This window comes from Halichoerus grypus, chromosome 1, assembly GCF_964656455.1.
Source record: "Halichoerus grypus chromosome 1, mHalGry1.hap1.1, whole genome shotgun sequence".
In the NCBI taxonomy this organism is placed as follows: Eukaryota; Metazoa; Chordata; class Mammalia; order Carnivora; family Phocidae; genus Halichoerus; species Halichoerus grypus.
The window spans coordinates 178,698,279-178,721,591 of record NC_135712.1 but is presented as its reverse complement, the minus strand read 5'-3'; the positions used below and the strand labels follow the sequence as shown (position 1 = coordinate 178,721,591).

General features: G+C 41.7%; 1 protein-coding gene across 2 annotated transcripts; it reads right to left on the bottom strand.

Moving 5' to 3' along the window:
• Positions 1-8,619: 8,619 nt before the first annotated feature.
• Positions 8,620-22,787, bottom strand: PROK2 (prokineticin 2). 2 transcript variants are annotated; one of them, XM_036101741.2, is made up of 4 exons: positions 22,684-22,787; positions 19,165-19,290; positions 11,771-11,833; positions 8,620-10,461 (listed from the first exon to the last, which is right to left on the bottom strand). In XM_036101741.2, exons 1-4 carry the CDS (start codon positions 22,777-22,779, stop codon positions 10,357-10,359), a joined length of 390 nt encoding a protein of 129 aa, XP_035957634.2. In that variant the 5' UTR covers positions 22,780-22,787; the 3' UTR covers positions 8,620-10,356. The 2 variants fall into 2 exon arrangements, with proteins under 2 accessions (XP_035957634.2, XP_035957633.2); XM_036101740.2 differs by lacking the exon at positions 11,771-11,833 and having other exon boundaries at positions 8,623-10,461.
• Positions 22,788-23,313: the final 526 nt, after the last annotated feature.

Here is a 23,313-nt window from a genome sequence, read left to right as displayed (position 1 = left end):
CTTTCCCAGGCCCTGTCTTCCAGCCACTCCATCACTGCCAGATCGTACTGTGTCATACCAACATGGCTTTACATGTATTGTTCCTTGTGTCCAAAGTCCTCACTCACTCCTTCCCCAACTCAATTGCTACTAAGCCTTCAGATGTAAGGGATGAATTCCTAGACATAAGGGGTGAACTAGCCTCCGCAGAGGGGGAGATCATTCTAGGGCAGACCCTACAAAATTTTCAAGTCTCCAAACCCACGCATTAGATCTGAGTGCCATGGTGGGTTGAGTAGCAAACATATTGTCTTACTGGCATTTTGAGTTGTCTTTGCACTGAGGTGGCTGAGGTTATAAAATGTAGTGGATGCAGAATACCATTCTCTTGCAGATGTGTCATTCTTTGTCACCTGCCAAGACCACTGAGTTTCAGGATCCCCTCCATGAGGGGTAAAGGAGGTAATGGGAAACCTTCTCTACCCATCCACATTCTAGACCACTGTTACACTATTATTTAGCTGCTTCTGGAGTGAATGGAAGTTAAAGCAAAATTGATCTGAGTCCAAGGGGTTCTTTATGCCTTTTGTCCAACTTAGTTAGGCAAGACTTTTGGGGTCCAACCCAGCCCATAAATAAAGCTCTTGTGTCCCCCCCCCCACACCCCTTCCTTTCTTTTGGGATGCTTTTGGTGAGGATTAGATGCTTGGAGCCACAGCATCCATCTTGCAACCATGAGAAAAGATACCGTCAACACAGTGAAGGTAGCAGACCAGAAAGATAAAAAAAAAAAAAGCAGGCATCTATTTTTAACATTGTTGAGCTGCTTAACCAAACAAGCAACCTCATATCTATAGACTTCTGGTCTTGAAATAAAAACTACTATTGCTTCAGGCACTAATATTCAGTGATTCAGGCACTAATATTGTGGCTTTTTGAAGTAACAATTAACTGCAACATATTAAAATATTTAATTAAAATATTTAATTCCCTCCACTCCTTTGAGAGGTATGCTAGATATCCCGGAACTCTATTTACAAAGTTAAAAAAATTAGACTTATTTAATTCACTCTTTCCAACTATTGGGTCATTCAGCCTGCTGTTAACTGTTAAATTAACCTGCCTCTGGAAAAAGTAAATTTGACTTGATTTCTTAGAATGAAATAAATTTGGAAGATTAAAAAGATACCTATTACTAGGCTGGTTTTGATCAGTGTATGTTTAAGATTTTGATTTCATAAGTCTAGTTACAAGAAAATAGAAAACTACTCGAATGAATCCATCTATAGTAATCAATAGATATTGTAAGCTAATAAGCTAGTTTCTGTGTTGGGCAGTGCGGGAGGACACAGGGGGTATGGTTCTCTTGCTAATGAGTTAGCAAGCTAAGTGGAGAAACCTGGCAAACATGCCCCAAACCACAAATCAAGGCAGAACATAATATATGCCAAAAGCCAGATCTAGATAGTTTGGGTATAATGAGGAGATCAGACATCATAATCAATTGTCTGAGACAGGCCCTAGGCATTCTATCTCTGGTTACCCAAGTGAAGAAAGCAGGAAAGACCAGAAGACTGGAACAAAAATTGTCCAGTTTCCATCTTCCCCCTCCTCTCAGGTTCTTATGTTACCTTCTGACTCCCACATCCTCCCCACTCTGGTGTCCATTTTTTTTTTTTTTTTAAGATTTTATTTATTTATTTGACAGAGGGAGACACAGCGAGAGAGGGAACACAAGCAGGGCGAGTGGGAGAGGGAGAAGCAGGCTTCCCGCGGAGCAGGGAGCCCCATGTGGGGCTCGATCCCCGGACCCTGGGATCATGACCTGAGCTGAAGGCAGACGCTTAACGACTGAGCCACTCAGGCGCCCCTCTGGTGTCCATTTTTAAAGTAAATCCCTCTAGGGGCACCTGGGTGGCTCAGTCAGTTAAGCGTCTGCCTTTGGCTCAGGTCATGATCTCAGGGTCCTGGGATCGAGCTTGTGCTCTCTGTCTCAAATTAATAAGTAAAATCTTAAAAAAAAAAAAAAGTAAATCACTCTAAGTGAAATAAAACCACCCAATTCTCTCCTCAGCACTTTCTGTTCCACTTCTCTCTGAATATTCAAGGGTCAGTAAAGAATGTGGTCATTTTAATGGAGGAAGTTCATTACACAAAATCTTGCCTCAAGGAGAGCCAGCAAAGACATTATTAATTAGAAGAGTCAGAACTTAATAGAAATCAAACAGGTAGTCTTTAAGAAGACCATTTCACTTCCCTCCCAAAAGAAGAATTAGAAGCAGCAGGTTTACCCTACAGAAAAGGGTATTTTGTGCTTTTGGTCAAGGAAAAGGGAGGGGGAGAGACTTACTAGGTGTTTAACTCACTCTGTGTCCTAGTTGTAGTTATTTCAAATAAAGAAACAGCTTGAAATTTATGTCTACAAGTCCCGAGTCTTGAAGTCACCTCAAATTACACAGTGAAAACATGCAAAACTATTTTAAGTTGCAATGTTAAGGCAAAAATGCAATTCTCTTACTTCTCGGTAACATTAGGGAGACAGGTACATTAAAGCTATTATTATTTGGCTTCTAGGAGGAATAATTTAGTCATTTATAAATTAAGATTTAAGTGGCCAGTCTACGCTAGGTGGAGAACATGTAAACTGTTGGTTAAGTGTATGTTTTAAAATTTCCCCGATTCATTTCTATTACCTGAATTATGCCAGTCTGGGAAGCTTTCTAGGATGGGAAATCTTATTTTCGGCCAGGCTCTGATATCTGAGAAGCACACACTGTGTTTTGGTTAGGACCTGAGTTGGAACCTGGAGAGCGCAATAAACAGTTTCATTTTCTTGAAATACAGATGTGCTGCAATTTCAAAAGGCTTTGAAAAATTATTAAAGTTTCAATGCTGACTTAATACATGCCTTATTAGAATATTCTCTAGAGATCATGAAATGTAAAATGCATGAGGCGATGAAAATTTTCCTTGTCTTTTTCATGTAACATATTTATTTTTTCCCCTTTTATTCCTCCATATATTTCCCCCATGTATTTCCTGAGCACTGACCAATTTGCATGGCAGTGTGCTTGGTAGAAGAGGAAGAAGGAGAGGAGATAGGGAGGAACCTGTCACAGGTATTCATTCGGCAGAGTGACATAAAGAGTGAAACTGTACAGTGTGTAATTCTTTCAACCCACAGTCACGAGCTGTTTAATTAGCATATCTATCTTGAGGAATTATGGGATACCCAGAGCTATTTCTAGAATTTGATTTGCATAATTGTTCTAATCCTTTATGAGTATGGTGACATGTGGTCTGACCAAAGATTTTTTTTTAATTTCTAAGTTACCTTATAAGTTTTATAAAGATATTAGAATTAAACACCTTTAGATATATATTTAATAACCTGCCTCTATTGAAAGGAACACAATTATAAAAAGGCATAATTAGTCTTCCGCTAATGGCATATTACTTTACTACTCGAAAAAACAGCTTTGTTCACTGAAAGTTTGTCATTTAAAGTTTTTACCTAGCACCTTTTGGTAAGATAAAAATTCACTTAAACATCCTAAGAAAATTTACAGTTGTAATGGACCTCAGTGACATTCCCTGTCCCCAAAATTTCTTAATCCATGGATAGATGACATATTTGAGTTTAGAACAGTGGTAGCAAGAAATGTATTTACACATTTTCTTTGGTTTGGAATATTAATATTCTCATGACCAAAGTATCTAAGTAAGTTTAACTATTTCGGATTTGAAGATTCCTCTTCCATTTGGTTATCAGGTTCTCGTTAAGATATTATTTCAGGACTGTGATGAAGAGGAAAACCCCAATTTGGATGTTTGAACACTGACCGCTCTCAAGCCTCACATTCCCCTTTATTCTTTGCCCTGCAGCTGGACTATCCAGCCCCAGCAGGTAGGAATTCTCATGTTGGCCCTGCCTCTTGGCCACAATCAAAGCTAAAACCAACCAAACAGCCTGCCTACTGCCACCTGGACTGACGTGCACCTGTTTTACTCTCGCCAGAAAAATCCCATGATATGAGTAATAAACCTTGCCATATCCTTTGGGGGTGTGCCATCATCAGTCCCCAAATGCAAATCAATTTTGGGTAGGGGGTTGATTCCACTCTCTGCAGGACAGTCACTAAAGGAAAACACAGAAACAGTGTTTTTAAGATCACAGAATCAAGTATAAAGTACAACAAAACAATGTACTTTTAAAAAAGAATGACTCCATTTATACTGGTTAGGGCAGAGGTGTTTTACAGAGACCCAAAATAAGAGTGGCTTATTTCTCTGGGTTCTGGATAACTGTTTCAGGACATCATCCAGTGACCTGGCTAGTGGGTCAGCTCTACTCTCTTCCCCAAGTGCCTTCCACTCTCTGGGCCCAAAGTGGCCAGATTCATTGTTGCATCTCCCTGTTGGGGAGGAAGTGGAGGGCACTTCTTTTAAGCAAGTGAGGCAGAGGACTTCCGTTCACATTCCATTGCTAAGAACTTATTCATATGGTCACACCTGGCCAAGGGCTACTGGTAAATGAATCTCTAGATGTCTAGATGAGTGGCCATGTGCCTAGCTAAAACTTTTGGGGGTGAGAGGGAGGAGGAGGAGGTGGAGGAGGAAAGAGAGAGAGAGAGAGAGAGAGAGAAAAGAAGGAAAAGGGAAAGAAAGAAAGGGGCGAAGAAAGAGGAGAAAGAGAATGTGAAAATGAAGGAATAAATTGTGGAAGATAGAGCCCACCAGCCAAGTCTTCCATTCAAAGATTTTCTCCCTCCTAACCAAATCCAGGAAAATTAACAAAGAATATTAACATTTGCTGTCCAATGGACTATTGGTGGAGACAACATTCAACTCCCCAGAACCCAATCCCAACACCACAGTTTGCCATAGTCCGCAATATTCTTCTGTGAGTCTTTTACTTTGAGCAGCAAATATTTTCTTTTAAAATTTTATACAGGAGCAAATATTCTTTCATATAGTCACTTTCTGGGCCTGAAATATTTTGCTCCTCCATTTTGAACTCCAACTTGGGATTTCAAAAATACATCTCAAGAGTAAATATTTCGGGGCACAGGCTGGTCAGTGAAAGGACCTTAGCAAGATCCAAGCAGAGAGTGGCCATGAAAAGAAAAAGGATTGCTATCATTGGTAACACACAAGATTGTGGCTGTCTTTATCTATCAGGAACCAAACTGATGTGCTTCAACACAGCACAGGAGAGTCCGAGGTCCTGGGGGGAGGGGTGGTGGAGCAGAGTTGGCATTGAGATGGGAACTGTTGATAAGATACTGGAGATGAATATATGGAGGCTGTCTTATAAAATTTTGCTTACTTTTATGCTTAAAAATTTCCATAATAAAAAGTTTTTGTTTTGCCTGGATGAGCCACATACACTCAAGCCAGCCTCAGCCCTGCCTATAGGGAATAGGTCCATTCCCAGCCGCACTGAGAAAACTCAATTTGGGAAGCTTCTCAATAGCTATTCAAATCTAACTTAATACAAAAACACAGTCTTCTCCAACTTTTTCTTGTGAAGCTTCTGAGTTTCTGCAACCCAAACGTTTTTCATAAATTATATGTTATCATAAATAAATGTTAATCAAGTTTAATCAAGACGGTGAAAATCTGGATTTAAACAATGTGGAAATTTGCTCCGAAGTGCACTCTAAAGCTGTGAAATCTTTCATCTGCCACTGAGGTTATTTTATCTGAGCCCTTTGCCTTAAGCTTTAAAGAGAGGCTCATAAAAAAAATGGCTTCCTTGAAACGGGAAACTACAGAGCTGATGTACAACTGGCAGCTCTTTGGCTGGCTATGAAAATGGAGCCAATGTTTACCTTTTCACGACTTTGAAGTCGAATGATAATTTCTTATTTTCAGAATACCTGTTTTGTAGAGCCCCATTTCGAGGTTTAACTTTTCTTTTAATACTGTCATCTTAAATTTTGTTTGATCCTGAAACAGAATTTATACAGACAGAAAGTATCTTCAGACTAAACCAATGGCTCTCTCAGGGGGACAATCTACCCCTACCCATTCGCTTGGTCTAGAGACATGTTTGGGTGTGAGAGCTCAGGGGAACTACTGGATCTAGTGGGCAGGGGACAGGGCAGCTACTCAACAGCCTATAAAACACAGGACCATCCCTCACAACAAAAAATGGCCTGGCCCTGAATGTCTGGAGTGTCAGTGTTGAGAAATCCTTGACTAAAGTGAGTGAATGCCTGGAAACATCCCCCACAGCTGCCGTTCCAGGGGGCAGGCCATGGTTTTGCTTGGCTGGCACAACTCATGCATAGGGGCCCCAGGCTTCCTCCATAAGGATGAAGTCCGCCGTGGACACCAGGGTATATACCGTGTACGTACATGATATAGATGAGACCGTGCCTTTTATCGTTAGAAATCATGCTCACACAATGATTTCCCACCTTCTGGCTTCTACTCTCTTGTGGCATATATAGGTTTTATTTAAATGCTTTCTAGTGTGAGTTATTCAGTTACAATTTGCTGCAACATTGGACTTTCTAGAGCCTTTGGATGATTTATGGGCCCAGTAAAATAGAATGAAATCTGGAGATATATGGGAAAGCGGGGCTGGCAGAGGGGGCAGTTTGGAAAACTGTCACCTGGGAGGGTTCCCCTGGAGGAAGCAAGCCCCGTGGCTCCACGCCCTGCCTCAGGGCTAGCGCGAGAGCCCAGGGACAAGCTAGGTCCTGCTCCCCTAATCTAATTCCAAGGAACTTTGAATAGACTCCTCAAATGAGCTATGGAACTGTGGTTAAAACTCTCACATGGGACCCTTCTGTGACTACCCTTCTTAGAAGTTGTGGTGGGGAAAAAAAATCCCCAAAACAAACAGATTCATTTCTGCTTAAGGATCATAGGAACTTCTGAGGGTGGCAAGAAAAGGCAGTTAGCTACTCTCCCCACTTCTAATCTAACTAGAAAGGTGTCTCGCCAAGGGGTGTCCCAGGGAAGCAGCAGCTTTCCTACAGAAGCATATTCCTTTATTCTTTCTCAGTGGCTCTCAAACATGGGTGCACCTTAGAATAAAATAAGTAGCTACAAAAAAAAAAAAAAAAAAAAAATTCCACTCCAGCCTCGCCCTAGATGAACTAAGCCTACAATCTCTGAGAGTGATGGATGATGGGAAAAAACAGGAGCAGTACTTCAAGAACAGCATATTAATGACACCTCTAGTTTTGGGAGATGTGTGTTCTGAAAGTGCTCTGATTTGGGGCAGGGGGTGGGGGTCGGGGGGGGTAATAAATTTACCTAAGGATTATGTTGTTAAAGATACTAGAAGAAAAACGGTTCTCCTTTGTGCAGAAGGGAACACTAACCATTAACAAACCAGGGGCAAGATATGGAAGAACCAAAGAAATATTAATTCTGACAATATTACCTGAAATACATAGCCACATGTTAAAACAGAAAGATCAGAAAAGGTTGTCAATGAATTTTTAAACAGGGATCCTCACTGAACACCAAAAATGTCCTGCTTTTAAAATGGTCCCCAGCTTTAATCTTCTCAAAAATTGAAGTTAGGAAATTCTGAGTGGGATGAAATTTCTGATATTAAAACCAATGAAGAAGAAAATTGGCTTACGTGTGTGATCTCTCCCTGGACTGACTTTGTAGAGCTCCAACCACAGGACAACACCAAAATGCTGGGAAGGATGAAGGTCTTCCGTTAGATAAGAGGGTCTGTAAGGAAATAGTTTTGGCACAAACTTTTCCATGGTTAAAAAAAAAAAGATGCTAAAAAAAAAAAAGAGGTTGAAGTCAGAAATGATAGTTTTCATGAAAGTCTATGTTTGCAAAGAAATCCAAAGGTCCACTTGAGTTTGGCCAGTAGGTGCTGGCCTGAGATCTATTTCTCTCTTAGAATGGATAGAATCCATTCCCAATATTTACATCAAAGTAGGTTGCTGACTTTAACTTCTTCTTGTGTAAATTCTCACTTTGCCTTACCTTGCAGACATTCTGGCCTATGAAGTCTGGCCAACTTCAGTGAGAGAGCATCCTGGGGATGGGAAGAAACAGTACCACAGTCTTTATAGTGCAAGACTTTGTGTGCTTTGCATACAATTATCTTAAAGAATCTCCATGGAACATGATTATAAGTTTTTTGACACAATTATTTGAAAAGTGCTAACTTTGGTGACAAGCTAAAAAAAAAAAAAAACTAACCAAATAAAGCTGTACACTAAAAAGGAGTTATTCCCCAATAAAAATAATAACCCAGGGGAGAGGTACCAAATGATAAAGTTCTGTTTTTCTTTGAATGACGGTGAGCAAGTCAGGAGACACGGTTCTGAGTTTCCCACACACACTCTACCTTCCTTCTCTAGACTACAGTCTACCTCTTTGTAGTGATTTTTTTTTTTAATTGAGTTGGTATATGTAAAACTAAAATTTTATAAAAGTTTGTTTGATGTTTTTTAACTTGGGGGAAAATGGATGATTGACACAATCAAGTGTTTACAACTTTTGAAAAAGGGTGTCTCAACCATTATATGAAAGCGACATTTAGCAAAACTGTGCGGTGCGTTTCTTTACCCATAACTCCACTTGCTGAAGTCGATGTTTTTTTCCAACAGACTCACTGAGGAATGCTTCTTGCACACAAATGAAATTGAACCAAAAATAATACTTCTATGCCCAGGTATGGTAATGAGTACAGCAAAATCCCATACATTTACAGGACATGTTAGCCCCTAGGGTAAAGTTATATACAACGTGCAACTGTAAGCCTTGGCTGAATAAATAACTACAAAATGGACAAATTTTTCTTTCTTTTTTTTTTTTGCAAGGTTAGTAGGTTGCCATGGTCAAGTTTAGTCAGTTAAACACATTTCATAAGTTGTTTATTTGCGACGTTGATTCCATTTACAATATTTGGAGGGGTTTTTCAAGGTTTCTCATCACCGTTCGGCTAGCACTTAGCCTCCTGCCTAACCACTCATTATGAACACTGGATCATGATTTGCTGAATCAATACAGTGACATCCCAGGAGTCCATTCCTGATTACAGCCAGTTTTGCACGTCACAATCTTCCTTCATGTTCCAAAACCTCACTGATTTACACATTGTTTGTTTTTTGTACGACCTTAAAATTCATGCGAACAGAATTTTCCTGTATGTAAAGTGAACACAAGCACATCCTGTGAGTGCTATCTGACCAACGCTGGGGTCTTTGCCCATTTTAGAATGTGAGCTAATAGAAATCTGCTTGTAATAAAAACTGACGACAACTGTGACAAAAATAAGGATATAATATTAAAATAAATCAAATGATATACAATACTGTCATTATTCTGATACAGAATTTTTACACAGCAATATTGATATAGGTACACATGGCAGATGTCAGGTAACCCATTATAAGAGAACTTCTGGTTACAAATGAAGTTTAAATTACAACTTAATATCGATTTTAAAATGGTAACAGGGGTTATGCCAGAATAAAATCAATACTTCCTCTTCAAGTGACATTTTCTGGACCATCTCTAACTGTGAGACTTAAAAAAAAAAACTTCATAAAAAGAAAGAGAAATAAATGTAATGTTGTATTGGGGAAGTGTTTTTTTTTTTTTTTTAAACCAACCCAAATCTAGAAATAAGGACCAAATTGGCTTTCCATTCCCTCTGGACTCACTCACACCTGTCCCACAGCCAACCTGAAGGCACAGGTTCCGTGAAAGTCTGAAAGCACCCCAACCTCTACTCCATCTAGGAGAAGTCTGGAGTGTCTAGTTCAACTACACACCCTTCACTCTTTAAGTATCAGGCAAAGAGCTTGATTCTCAACAGTGATTCTGCCAGCAAATTAGAGGAGATGGGACAACCCCGCCCCCCACTTTAAAATGCAAAAGGACTGGTGAGGGAAATTGTGAAAAATAAAGTGAGAGCCTTAAAATTCTTTGAGGAGAGAAAAGAGACCTGAGGGTGTGTGTGCGTGTGTGTGTGTGTGTGTGTGTGTGTGTGTGTGTGTGGTAGGCAGGGCTGGGGGGAGGGGGTTTGAAAAAACAAAAGTTTCTGTGACAAAATATCAAATTGTTATTCTCCTCATTTTTGTGAAAATGGGTGAGTTATTGGCATTAAAAGAGCCAAGCCAAACCAAAACACAAACAGGGAAATGAGAACCGGTTCCATAATGCCCTGCACTTTACATTCGTATCCAAAATTAAAATCCTCTTTCAATTAAAAAAAAAAAAAAAGTCATTTAAAACATCAAAGATAGAAATGTTACTTGGATAGTTGAGAAAGCAACAGCATTTCTTTCTGGCATATTATTTGTTTGGCACAATCACAAGTAAATAGACTTTACAGACATCATGTGGCTGTTCACATTTAAAGTTTCTACTCTCAAGTGATTACTTTCGGGCTAAACAAATAAATCGATTAAATGAAGTCCGTAAACAGGCTAAGCCCGGCATACATGGACATGTGTGATGCATTCTCCGCCCAAAAAATGGAACCTAAGATAAAAGAAGAAAACTGAGTCAGAGCAGGAAATGTTAAAAAACAAAAACAAAAAACTATTCTTGAGAAATGTCTTTGAATAAGAACAGCTAGTGTTATATTGAGTATTAACTCTTCATCAAGCAATACACTCGGCACTTTATTATCCTTCTTCATCCCATAACCGCTCTGTGAACATGACAAATGCTTTCATTATACCCATTTTACAGGTGAGAGACCGAGACACAGAGAGATTAGCAACTTGCCCAAGCTCACAGACTCAGAACTTGAAGCTTGGATGGCAGCTGGGCCAGAGAGACAAAGCTTTTGACCACCAAGCTACACTGCCTTTTACTTCTTCATTTTAATTCTTTTTATAGCATCCTACTAATGAAGCTCCTTAAGGGGGCCATGACATTAAGGGTGTGACCGCAATGATAATGAGAAAATATGAAGTCACTGACGGTGAGCAATATATAAACTCACACGTTTGCATACAGATGGCAGAAGGGGTCAAAATTCTGGGGAGTGTGGGTAGGGGAGGAACAAAAGGGAAATTAGGGAAGGAGGCAAGCTTGAGTCACAGAAAAGGAACAAACTAAACCCTGGCCTAGGGAGAGCCAGCAGAGAAAGGTCGGCTTCATTCCAAGAGTCATCCAAGTGGTATTTCTAAGTCTCGCCCATGCCACCAATGAAGCTGGGTTGAGGAGGGTCAACCAGCAACTGGCATGGTGGGCCTTTCAGGGGAGTCCCTCAAAATACATACACATTCCAGAGGCAAAGAACAAAACTCATTCCCTCTCCCCTGGGAATGGTGCCCTCTTAAGAATCCACCTCCTTGGCAAGTTATAGGGAGAAAGTTTAACCCCAGGCCTGGAGGCGACTGATAGTCAACGAAATGGGATGGCAAATTACTCTGGCCCCGGGTACTGTGAGAGAGGCAAGCTATTAGAGACTCATGCCTCTGGGATCCTATACAGTTTACACAGGGCAGAAAAATGCATCCTGTCTGTTTCTCAACTCAGATGCTTTGCTTGCTATCATTCTAGTGTATTTCCTTCCTATTCTCTGCCACCAAAACAGGCCGCCCCATACCAGTTATCTGTCCTAATGAGAAAGTCTGAGATGCATCTTCCAGATGTCTTCTAAATAATTTCTCTGTACATTAAAAAAAAAATCGTCTGCAGACAGTGACAGAACCATTCTAACCTTATTTGGGGATTGAACTAAGAGGACAGACCCATCTGTATGGTAGTCCCAAAGTGGCCGGGGCCCACTATGCTGGGCATTATCTTTCAGTGGGTACCATGCTCATGTTCTTCTTACCTCCTTCTTCCTTTTTCTTCTCTTCCTCTTTCTTCTTTCCTGCCTTCCATTTCCAAAATGGTTCTGGAAGGGCCAGGGAAATGACTGAGGTCAATAAATTCAAAAGGAAGACAGGGAAGCAGCAGGTGGGCACTGACGCCCGGGTGAACAGGTCGAGCCACCCCAGGTTCCTCTGCCTTTTGCCAAGGGCCTTATTGTCAAGGTTCTAATGACAGTGCCTGCCCGCAGGTTCCCGGCCGTCAGCGCCACGCAGACTTGTGCTCAGAATGGTTCTGTCACTGTGTGTGTCAAAGGGCAGCACGTGGATGGCCAGCTCGCTTGCTGGCACCGAGAACATGTCAGAGGAGGCGGGTACAGCTGCCTGGCTTGGACCATCACAAGCGGACAGCAGGAGGAGTTCTAACCCTTGACCTGTAGGACCTCCTCTGGCCCTGAGGCTTTGCGAGCTTCATTTGGCCACGCCTGAAACTACTGCATGGGCCGGTGGTCCCCAGCTGGGGGTGGCTCTGCCCCCGAGGGGACATCCAGCAATATCCAGAGACATTTTGTTTGTCACAGCTTGGGGGGAGGAGCGTGAGTAGGGGGTGGAGGCCAGGGGTGCGGCTAGGCAGCCTCCAATGTGCAGGATAACGCCCAACAATAAGAACTCTTGGGCCCAATGTGCCAACTGGATATCGCAGCCTCTGTTCCGAAAAACGAACACAGGCTGCAATATCCAAGGTAAAGGAGCCTGAGCTAAGTGAACTGTAACTATAATGAACATGTCAGACTGTTATACACGGACAACACCAAGCATGTTTCCTTTATTCGCTCATTCAGCAGATCTTTACTGTCACCGACATATCAGGCCTTATGTTACGTGCCACAGATACAGTGATGAACGAAACAGGAAAGGCCTGGGCCCATCGCGCAGCGTGAGTTTTAATGATGGAAGACAGATACGCAGCAGGATAGTTAAAGCTGTGAAGAAGCGCCCTCACGGTGCTTGCAGTCTTGTGACGTGTGCATCAACACACCATGGGTGCTCTCTGGCCTGTCATGTGCCTTCTTAGTGCCTTGAAAACAGGAGCAAAGAAAAATAAGAGCGGTGGCCTGCCATGCCCAGGCTTCATAAGGCATGGCGCATGAACGTCACACCAAACCTGCATGCCAGATTTTTGCCTTATTTTGACACAAGCTAAGTGGCTTCCTCTCGAGGTGAAGTAACACGGCTAACTGCAGTCACCCAGCTAAAAGGGAACCTGTCATAATCAAACCCAGTCCCGCTTTCTTCCAGATTTTGCTCTATCTCCTGCCAATGCCCCCCCCCCCCCGCAGAAGTGCTCCACCTGAAGGCAGAGGGGTGGCCTTCCCAGGTCCTGTGGCTTCTCCTTACTCTGCACACCACTGCCCGGCACTGAGCAGGCCCCAAGTGACTCATGCCACCAAACTCACAGAGATGGACTTTCGTGCAGCCAAAGACGCAGAAGGCCTTCCTGTGTATAGTTCCCTCCGGGGCCTAGGTGGGGCCCTGGCAATGTGCTCACAAGGTCATAGGTTTCTGTGAATCCTTCAAAAATATTGTGAATTATCCTTTTTCTTATGGAGGGTGCCAAGGCAGTACCAGCCTCAGCTCAGATCTGTCCCAACAACCTTAACATCATGATTACACTGTCCTGCAGGGATCTTTCTACCTGCATGCTCTTTTCTTATTCTTCTCAAGCCCACTCCCCTTTTTCAAGATCCGGTCTGTTTCTCCCCCTGCCAAGCCTTTTTTATCTGTACCCGCTCATAGCAGTTTTCCTCCTCTCCTTCCATCTGTGAGCCCCTAATCACAAAGAACACCATTTCTGATGTGATACACTTAATAGATACTTGGCAATTTCTCCAGTGCCCCCCTTCATTTCTAGCTCTACACATATTTTGTTTTTTAAAGATTTTATTTATTTATTTGGGAGAGGGACAGAGATAGCAACAGAGATAGTGGGAGAGAGAGAGCACAAGCAGGGGGACGGGGGGAGGAAGAGTGAGAGGGAGAAGCAGGCTCCCCACTGAGTAGGAAGCCTGACTCAGGGCTCCATCCCAGGACCCTGGGATCATGACCTGAACCGAAGGCAGACATTTAACAGACTGAGTCACACAGGTGCCCCCTAGCTCTACACATACTGTGCGACAAAGCTAATAGGTGTCTAATAGCCAGAGACATGAGAAAGTATATAGAAGATGCATCTTCGGAGGCACAAATAGAGCCCAGGAGCTAACCATTCAGTCCCAACTTGATGGTTTATTTTAGAATCAACTCAATCCAACACTTCTAAAAGCCCAGAATTCCAAAAAGCAGATTCTAGAAGTAACCAATTTAGGACCTGTAGCACTTTCCACAAGGTACAATTCTTATCCATTTGTGGCACTTTTAAAAAGAAAATAGCACTGATACAAAACACAGGTATCGTTTGTAATTCCTCTCAAAACAGTCACTTTTGCTAAAGAAAGAAATGTAAAGAAGGATACACGAAGAAAACCCTGGTCATGCCACATAAAAAGCACTGGTCTCAGGTGGGAAGGAGGTTTGGGGTAGGCAAAATGAGTGAAGGGGGTCAAATGAATAGTGATGGATGGTCATCACTTTGTAGTTCAGACAGATGTCAAATTATAATGTTGTATACCTGAAACTTACATAATTTATATACCAATTTTACCTCAATAAAAAATGACAATTTTATTTTTAAGAAAGCCAGTTTTGTTACCATAACTTTTGTCAATAAAAGTACACAGTTCAAAAAATTTCAAATAGCATAATAGCACATAAAATAGAAACTAAAAGTCTCACAGTTCCTGTCTCCCTCTCACAGTTTCCAGCTTTAATTAATTAGGAAGATTGCCAATGTATTTTAATTTGGTCAAGTCTTAAAATGTTTCTTCAAATTTTTTTTGGAATAAGTATATATTCATACAACCCTAAATAATGCAATGATTTATCTTCTTATGGCTAGAGAGGGTTAACATGGGATCTGGCCTCCCACTGCTCTGTGTCCTTGGAAAGAGTAAAGGAAAACAGGGAATGGGGGGGGGGGGTCAGCCTCGTGGCTTGTATGGAACTTGAGTTGGGTTGGGGAAGCTGTTGGCATGCAGGCCTGGGCCTCTGGGTCTAGAGGGGTGCAAAATATTTGCAAGAAATAAGGGTGGGCTTCTGTGAGTCAAGGGGACCCACCCTCCCCCACACTTTAGCTCTCATTTGGGGCAGCTACAAGTGCCCCGTGTGGAAGATAGGGCAAGCCATGTTGTGTGTTTGGGTAGCTGCTGAGCTCCCAATGCAATGGTGCTGCTTTATCTCCTACACTGTGTCCTGTGAGGGGAAGTAAGTGTAGCGTTCAGCCAGTGGCGCTCAAACACGGCAAGGTCCATCCCCCAAACCGTCACAGGGAATACCTCTGTCATAGTCTGAGGACATGGCTGGTTGTCACAACCGAGAGAGGGAGACTAAGGGCATCTCGTGGGTAGAGGCCAGGGATGCTGCTAAACATCCTATGATGCATAGGATGGTCCTCACCACAAAGAGCTATCAGCCCCATACTGTCAACAGAGCCCTGGCTGAGAAACTCTGTATTAGACTAAAGTATATTTATGTCCCCTGAGTCTCTCTGACAATGAACTTGTATTCACAGCGAGGATGCTGTCCTGAGAGAGAAAATATAGATAGTGGCTCTTGACCTCCGTGATAGGAAAGATGAGGAAATTAACATATTAGGCTTTCATCCACCCATCTTCCACTAAATTCTGAAGTTATATTAGTCATATTTTAGTTAATATTTTTTAAAGTTATACTCTATCCTGAAAGTATGTTTACATAGTTTCATAGGTTGGTTCTAAAACAGAAACTGCGAATAATTTTTTAAATTATCCTTTTTTTTTTTTTTAACACAGACAAGTCCCAGGTTTTAATTTTAATTTTTTTTTCAGAAAAGGAAAATGTATTGGTCAAGTTTTAAAATGTAGCTAAAAAAAAAAAAAAAACCCCACCAGAAAACAAAAAGTAAAACTGATACTAAAAATGTTAACATAAAAAGTGAAGCAAAAACAATTTTGGGGGAGGAAACACAGTTGTTTAAATTGAAAACAAAAATAAAATGATAAGCAATAAAAGTATTAACTACATAATTATAAACTTCCAAAGCCAAGAAGCAATCAGAATGGGATGGAAATGGCTGATCTTTGTAAACTCTGAAAAGTGTAGGTATTAATAGAAATACTAAAATAGTGGGTTTTTTAAACAGCAAAATATTCCTTATAGATATATGATTCAGTAATTCATCCTTAACTGTTAAAAATTGTTAAAAATTAATACATGTTAAAACTTTTATTTGACTAAAAATGTGTTTGGAAAACATACATCCTGTTCTTAGGTAAACTGATCTTTTATTCTACTTTTCAATTATCAAATGTAAAGTTAAAAACTGTACAATTCTAAAATTAGAGCGTAGCAGTCACTGTAAACTCCACAAATTAGTTGATGTATCTGAAATAAAATAGCAATCTGTGACATCAATTCCTACCTGTAGTTTGCAATTTTATTCATCAAATATTACTCACTTTATCAAAATAAACAGACATTTGTGGTTATGACTAAGTCAAGCCAGAATGGAAAGTTTAAAATTTAAACAGGTGTAGTCTTCACTTATTCATAGTCTTGTGTTTTTAAAACACCAATCCCTGTAACCACAACCAGTTAATCCCCCCTTTAAAAAAAAAAGGAAGAAAAAGGAAAGAACACATCATATTAAAATAGAATTTTCAATGCAGTGTCTAGACTTTTACCATTTACTGATGAGCCATTAAACTGTAGTTTGAAGTTGAATACTGTACATTACATTCACCAGGATGCATTTACAAAAAAATTTTTTCCTCAAATTGTTTTGAATAGAATATAGTAGAGAGATAATCTGGAAGTAACTAGATTTTTACCAGGATAAGTTAATTTCACCCAGAACAAATAACAACTCCGGGACCTACTTTAAAAATAGAAGTGACATAGGAAAATGTATTTTCAAGACAGAAAAGTATCCAGTAGGAAAAGTTGTAAAACTGAGCTCTAGAAACACTTTTCAAGTGGGCATCTGAATTGGGGGGAAAGTTAAGATCTGACATAAAACCTTTACTTTTTTTTTTTTTAGTTCTTTAGTTCTTTTAACACTTAATTCTACTATGAAAACCATAACTTATTATCAAAGACTTCATTATTACAACTGTGATTAAAAACAAAGACGTAGAGATGTATCTGGGATTCCGGGAGAAGAATGATTTTGTTTACTCTCAGAAATGACCTTACACTACATACACCTCAACTGGAAGTTATCCAGGCACCCGGGGAAAGAGAATTAATTTGGCTCTCTTATTAAAATACCTCAGATTTGGAAAACTCATCAGAACTACAGGATGTGACATATTCCCAGGAGGGACCGTTCTCTCTCATCCCACACAAACCAGTTTTGGTTAACCCGAGCAGACGAACCCACTTTCACGGTGGCAGAAGAGTATGGTGATTAACACCGCACAACCAACGGGGAGCGTCACACAGACGTGACGTCCCATGCTGCTGCGCGCCCTCTCACCTGGTGACCTCAGCCAGTCACCGAGTCCCTCTGAGGCTTACTGTGGTTGTACGCAGAAGATGCTGGAAACAAATGTGCTTCACGGGCTTGTTGCGTGAAATGAGAAACTCATAACCAACATTTAGTACAGGCGGTCTGGGATGTCCCAGCCCTCGCCACGGGGCAACTGCGCTTTGCTATGACGACAACGAACAGCTGCACAGAACGTGTCAGGCTGCACAACTGTGGTATATGCGGGGTGTGTAAGGGTATACTAACACTGCACAAAAACAACACTGTTCTTAAAAGAAAAGGTTAAGAGCAAACTTTTCAAGGACAGTGGCTCAAATGTACAAAAGTTATTTCTCAAGGAAACCACAGGAAAGCCAAACTCAGTCTTCAGAGCGACCCAAGCAAGTGGAGTCCCTATGACAGCTCACAGAGCTGAACATAAGCCCATTTATTTCATTACCTTCGCTCGTAGAAAAGTCAAAACAGCTAACTGTCATCTGCAACTGTCGAGGACAGGGAAGATGCTGGGCTTTACTACAGCTTTCAACCCTAAACCACATGTGGGGAAAAAAAAAGGCAGAAGGCAGAGTCCAGAAGGTAGATTACTTGGAAAACATTCCATCTATTTTATTTTATTTTTATTTATTTATTTTTTTAAGATTTTATTTATTTATTTGGGAGAGAGAGAATGAGAGAGAGCACATGAGAGGGGGGAGGGTCAGAGGGAGAAGCAGACTCCCCGCCGAGCAGGGAGCCCGATGCAGGACTCGATCCAGGGACTCCAGGATCATGACCTGAGCCGAAGGCAGTCGCTCAAACAACTGAGCCACCCAGGCGCCCCCATTCCATCTATTTTAAATGGGAGAGAATGCCGCAGACAGACTGAGCTCTGCCTCCAACGAGCCACCTGGCCTGGGACGCACCCTTCTATGGCCCGGGGCTTCCCTTTGCTGCTGGGTAAAACCAGTAGGTGGCGCTAAGGGGGCAAGGCACTGCCACCTGGGTCCCTGGGGCAGCTTACAGAGATCCCATCATTTTAAGTTTTGATTCAGAAAGGCCAAGACTCTCCAAGCTCCACACACTTTTCTGCTCCCTCCTGCCTCTAACCCACCCCGCCTTCCTGAAGTCATGTCGCTGACTGGCCCTTGCAGACAGGAGCGTCTGCCACACAGCCTCAAAAGCGCCATCCAATCCTGCCAACATAAGGTCATGCCACTTCTTGCCAAAACTGTTCAAAAGTGTTGTTTAGGGACACTGAGCTGTTAGATAACCGAATAAGTTGGAAAATTAAATATCATTAACCTCTACGGTTATGAACAGTGTATTGTGTAGATTAAGTGAAAATAAAGGACTTTTAAATTAAGATACAAGGATAACTGTATCATTGATGATCTTGTGCAAGAAACAAAACACAAAGTTATTTACTTCTGCCTTATCAGTGGGTCTGATATTAAAAGTCTTTTCAAGAACTTCCATACTCCGATTGCTGCAAAGAAGTATACACCATACTACACACATATATTTTTGTCCTAAATCATTTTTAGGCAAATTCATGTGTTTGAAATTATTTTTCTGAAATGTTTCTAATGTCATGAGAGCAAGGATATGAAAATGATTCACTAGAATAAGGATGGTAGAGGACCCAGTTCTTTAAACTGGGAGGGGAGAGGGGGGAGGAGGTAGTTTTCCATTGTCATCTTCTCTAACTTATAATTTCAAGCACATTAGCCTGGGTTTCCTGTCATACAGGCCTTGCTTGGAGTTGAGTTACCGCAACATAAGAGAACCACCATGAATACAAATATATATACTAACTTTACGAGTCAGCGGATGGCAGCTGTCTCCCACTTTGCCCATAGGTGTGCAAATCCTTATGCTCTTAACCCAGATACTAACAGCACAGCACATGCCTCCACCACACTGGGGGTCCTTGTCGCAGGCCTGAAATGTAACAAACAAACAGATAAATATAGATGGCGGAAAAGACTTGGGCTAAGGAAATCTAAAATTAGCAGTAAAAATGCTCTTTACATCTCCAACCGCTAGGATTTTAATAATCATACATATAAAAAAGAACTGGAATCTTCATTTGCTTGCACATATTTACCATAAAATCTGAACAGAAGAGATTTTCCTAGTTTAAAAAAAATGGCCTAAAGAATGGCCCACACATTATGAAAATCTTAAACACACACAGAAAATCACCTCTTTTTCTAGTGTTTTGTGGCTGATTTGGCTTTGAATTTGAAAAACGAGTCTGCATTAGTCTTATACCATACATGGCCATTAGGAACTACATAAATTGAATCACAAGATTTTATGACTATTAACAGCAGAATACATTGGGCCCAATTTTAAAAAGGGATTTAAATGGTCTCTAAATCTGGCATGAAATGCTCCAGACCCATAAAGGCACTGATGTAAATTTTAAAAGTGCTCATTTTCCCTTTCAAATATTTGCATTTTGGTTCATGAGACTTGATGTTTCTCAAACCACTGGCTTGATTTTCACATTTCCTCTTTAAAGAAAGAAATTTCATAGGTTGGGAATGGACAAACCAAGACTTTTGTCTTAGGTTACTTTTTTTTTTTTCGGGTGAGTAACCTGCAAAAAGGAAATTATTGGCTTAGGGTATGCACATGTGTACATTACAAAATCGGTGGGACTATTCTTTAAGATTAATCAGATTTAGAAATGCAAATGACAGATGCAATTATTAACAATGATTACTCAAGGCATCTGTTCCCAATATAAAAATTGTAAATACAAATAATTAAAGAATCAACTATGGAGGAGTTTTCATACTCTATCTAAATAGCAATAAATAATGCAGTCTAAATTTATTTGCATAAAAATAGATCTGAAGAACAATTGTTCCTTCCTAGAACCAACAAAAAATAGGATGCATTGTTTGAATAGTGTGTAATAATCTGTTTTGCTAGCGATGAGGTAAAAACATGCTGTACTATATATGTAAGAAACTAAAAAGTCTATAATTTAGACAAAAATTTAAATTTTTTACATTTATTGGAAACAACTAAAACACTCCTTCCACGTTTTTCTCCTTCAAAGTTTTGGGGCTAGCCACAAGTTCTCAAAACATAAATACATGGGCACACCCTTATTCACTGCTTTTTTGGTAAAAATTACCAACCATCCTGCTTTAGGGTTGGTTTATTTCCCTCATTAGAGTTTTTTTCCCAGTCTATTTAAAACAACTATATGGACAAAAACATACAATTTGAAAAAATATAATTTTCACCTTAGGGCATTAGGACATTCAGAGGAAAACATCCAAACATTTCCATTTTTCAATTTTTAGCTGTATGCCAGAAATCATGTATACATGGCCATGACATTTCATAAATGAGAGGTTCAGTACATGATCTTTTCCAATATGGTTTTAACAAATCTATGTGGAACATAAATCAGTTTCAAAATAACTACACCTATTACCAAATATATATATATATATATATATATATATATATATATAAGGTGGAGGTTTCAGGCAGTATTTTCTGTCAACAGATGCTCAAGACCTGGAATTCTGAAGCCCTACTAACCCTTTTTAAAAGACAATCAAAATCCAGCCAAAATCTTCCAAAAATTCAATCAATCACTTGGATGTTTAACATCCTGAAGACAATAAGTTACCAAGTTTTTCACTTGGCTCCAGATGGTTCCTGTCATGAAAACATAACTACATTTCTTTATTGCTACATTGCTTAGAGAAATTTTTAAAAATTCTCTTTTGGTAATACTGAGTTAAAACAGCATAGAGAAGTCCACTCTAAGCCTCTCCAACAGATAAACATCCCAAGTGATAAAATTTCATTTTTGTAACAAAAAGCATCACTTATTGGAAATATTTACAAAAAACGCATAGGCTTATATATTTTTAATTAGACCGCTGTTTCCTAATGCCCTTCATCCTTAACCCATTGCAGATCTATTCAAATAGTGTTGTCCTGTGAATGGAACAAAAAGATACTTATATTGCAAAAGAATTCTGGGCTCAGAGGATTAGGAGAAATTTAAAATGAGCCAGCAGGGGAAGAGGGGGGAAAAAACCCAATCATGTTCCAACTCATATATTAGAAAGACCTGTAAAAAGTTTTTTTTTTTTTTTCCAACCACACTGACTGACTGACAAAGCTATTCAAAGACACTTTGAAACCTCTATTTTATAAATACCACAATGCTTATAATACCTATTGGATATAACCAAATACTGTTATTGTACAAGGGCTTTCAAGATGCTATAAACCTACGAACTAACTTGAGAGACTATGGAGCTTTGTTTTCTCAAGACAAGGACAGAATTCCCTCAAATTTCAGTATTTCATTATGTATCATCAGTTCAAACATATAAGTCTTATTTAAAATCCCATAGTGTGCCTTAGATAATTGAAGTAATTTAATGGAGGTGTAAAATAACTTAAGACTTAAAAAAAAGATAAAAGAGTAAAGCAGATGAGCAACCAGGAAATGGTAGGGATTTTGCACTGTTGATGTAAAGTAGACTACTGTAAACTCATCCTTCAGATCCACACACACAAAATTGTTGGTGGGAGTAGGAGAGAATGGACTCAGTTCCTACTTTCAAAAATGATGAGGACAACTTCTCTAAGTTGAAACAAACATCTACATTGTAACCTACACCATAATTATGCTCGAGCACTGGAGGTGTTTTATCAGGAACTGGAAATGGAAAACTTTTAAAAGGAAAACCTCAAGAAGCTTAAGAAAAAAAAAAAAAAAAAGCCCTGGAAACCAGAAGGAAGCGCCCACACTGCTTTCAAAAGGCACACAGGGCCTCGGACCAAGTTATTTCAAGGGGTTTCTGCGGAGGGTACAAGGGGAGCAAACTCCTTGACCAGAGGATTAAGTCTCAGGACTGGGGGATATTCGTCTTGCCCCTGTGCATTTCAGAAAAGGTCTCCCAAATTTTAAGGTTCGAGGTTGGAATGCCTCGAAGAAGTGCTAGAGAAGACTCTGAAAGCAAACTTCTTTCAGCTTAACAGAAAAACAGACCAAACTCGAGGAGAGAGCTTGCAGGGGTCTAAGAGGGAAGCAAGGGTGAAACGCTGGTGATAAAGGAGGCCGGTGACACTTCGGTCACTTTTTCTTCCACGGCGCGCCCAGGGTCCCGGGCCGTCCGCTGCTTTTGGAGCAGGGTACCTCTCCCAGAGCGCCAAAGGGCGACTGGGGCAGGTGTCCCCGCCCGGGGCGACCCTCCCCGAGCCGCTACCCACCCACCCCCGCCCGAGCCCCCGGGGCGCAGCGCGGGCGCGCATCCCGGGCGGACAGGTGCGCCGGAGGCCGCTTACCCCGGTGATGACTGCGGCGTCCCCGGCTGGGGGCGTGAGCAGCAGCGGCGGCAGCAGCAGCAGGAGCAGCAGCGGGGCGCAGCGCGGGCCCCTCATGGCGCCCTCGGGACTGCGCGGCGGTTGGGGGCCGTTGGGGGCGCGGGGCCGGGGCGCGCTCGCTGGAGCGCGGAGCGACGGGAGGGCGGACTGGCGGGCGGCTGGCGCGAGCCTCCGGGCCGTTATAAAGGCGAGCCCCGCCGTGACTCACGCCGGCGCCCGCCCGGCAGCACGCGCGGGGGGCACGGCGCGGGCACACACCCCACGCCCCACGCGCACACGCGCGCCCACCCCGGCCCGGCGGCCCCGAGACGAGCACGTGCCGGCGCGCGGCTCCCCGCGCCCCCGCCCCGGGCGCCACGCAGGCAGTGCCCCCCGCGGGGCGCCCCGCTCCCGGCCCGCGCCTCGCCTCCCGCCTCCCGCCTCCGCCCGCCGCCGCCTCTCGCACGCGCCCCAGCCGCTTTGTGGTCTGAGACACGCTCGTTCACTGTCCTGGTTTCCAAAGCTCCACGTGCTGGGCGCCGAAAACTTGCAGCTCATTTGCCGTGCAGATGTTTAGGGAGCGCCTACTACGTGCCGGGCGGTTAGACACCC

Excerpts from the sequence above, each read along its gene's own strand:
- PROK2 (XM_036101741.2), bottom strand. The coding sequence starts at position 22,779 with ATGAGGGGCCCGCGCTGCGCCCCGCTGCTGCTCCTGCTGCTGCTGCCG. Across the intron at positions 19,291-22,683 it reads ACGCCGCAGTCATCACCGGG|GCCTGCGACAAGGACCCCCA; the intron begins GTAAGCGGCCTC and ends GTTACATTTCAG. Across the intron at positions 10,462-11,770 it reads GAAGAAAAAGGAAGAAGGAG|GTTCCATTTTTTGGGCGGAG; the intron begins GTAAGAAGAACA and ends CTTTTATCTTAG.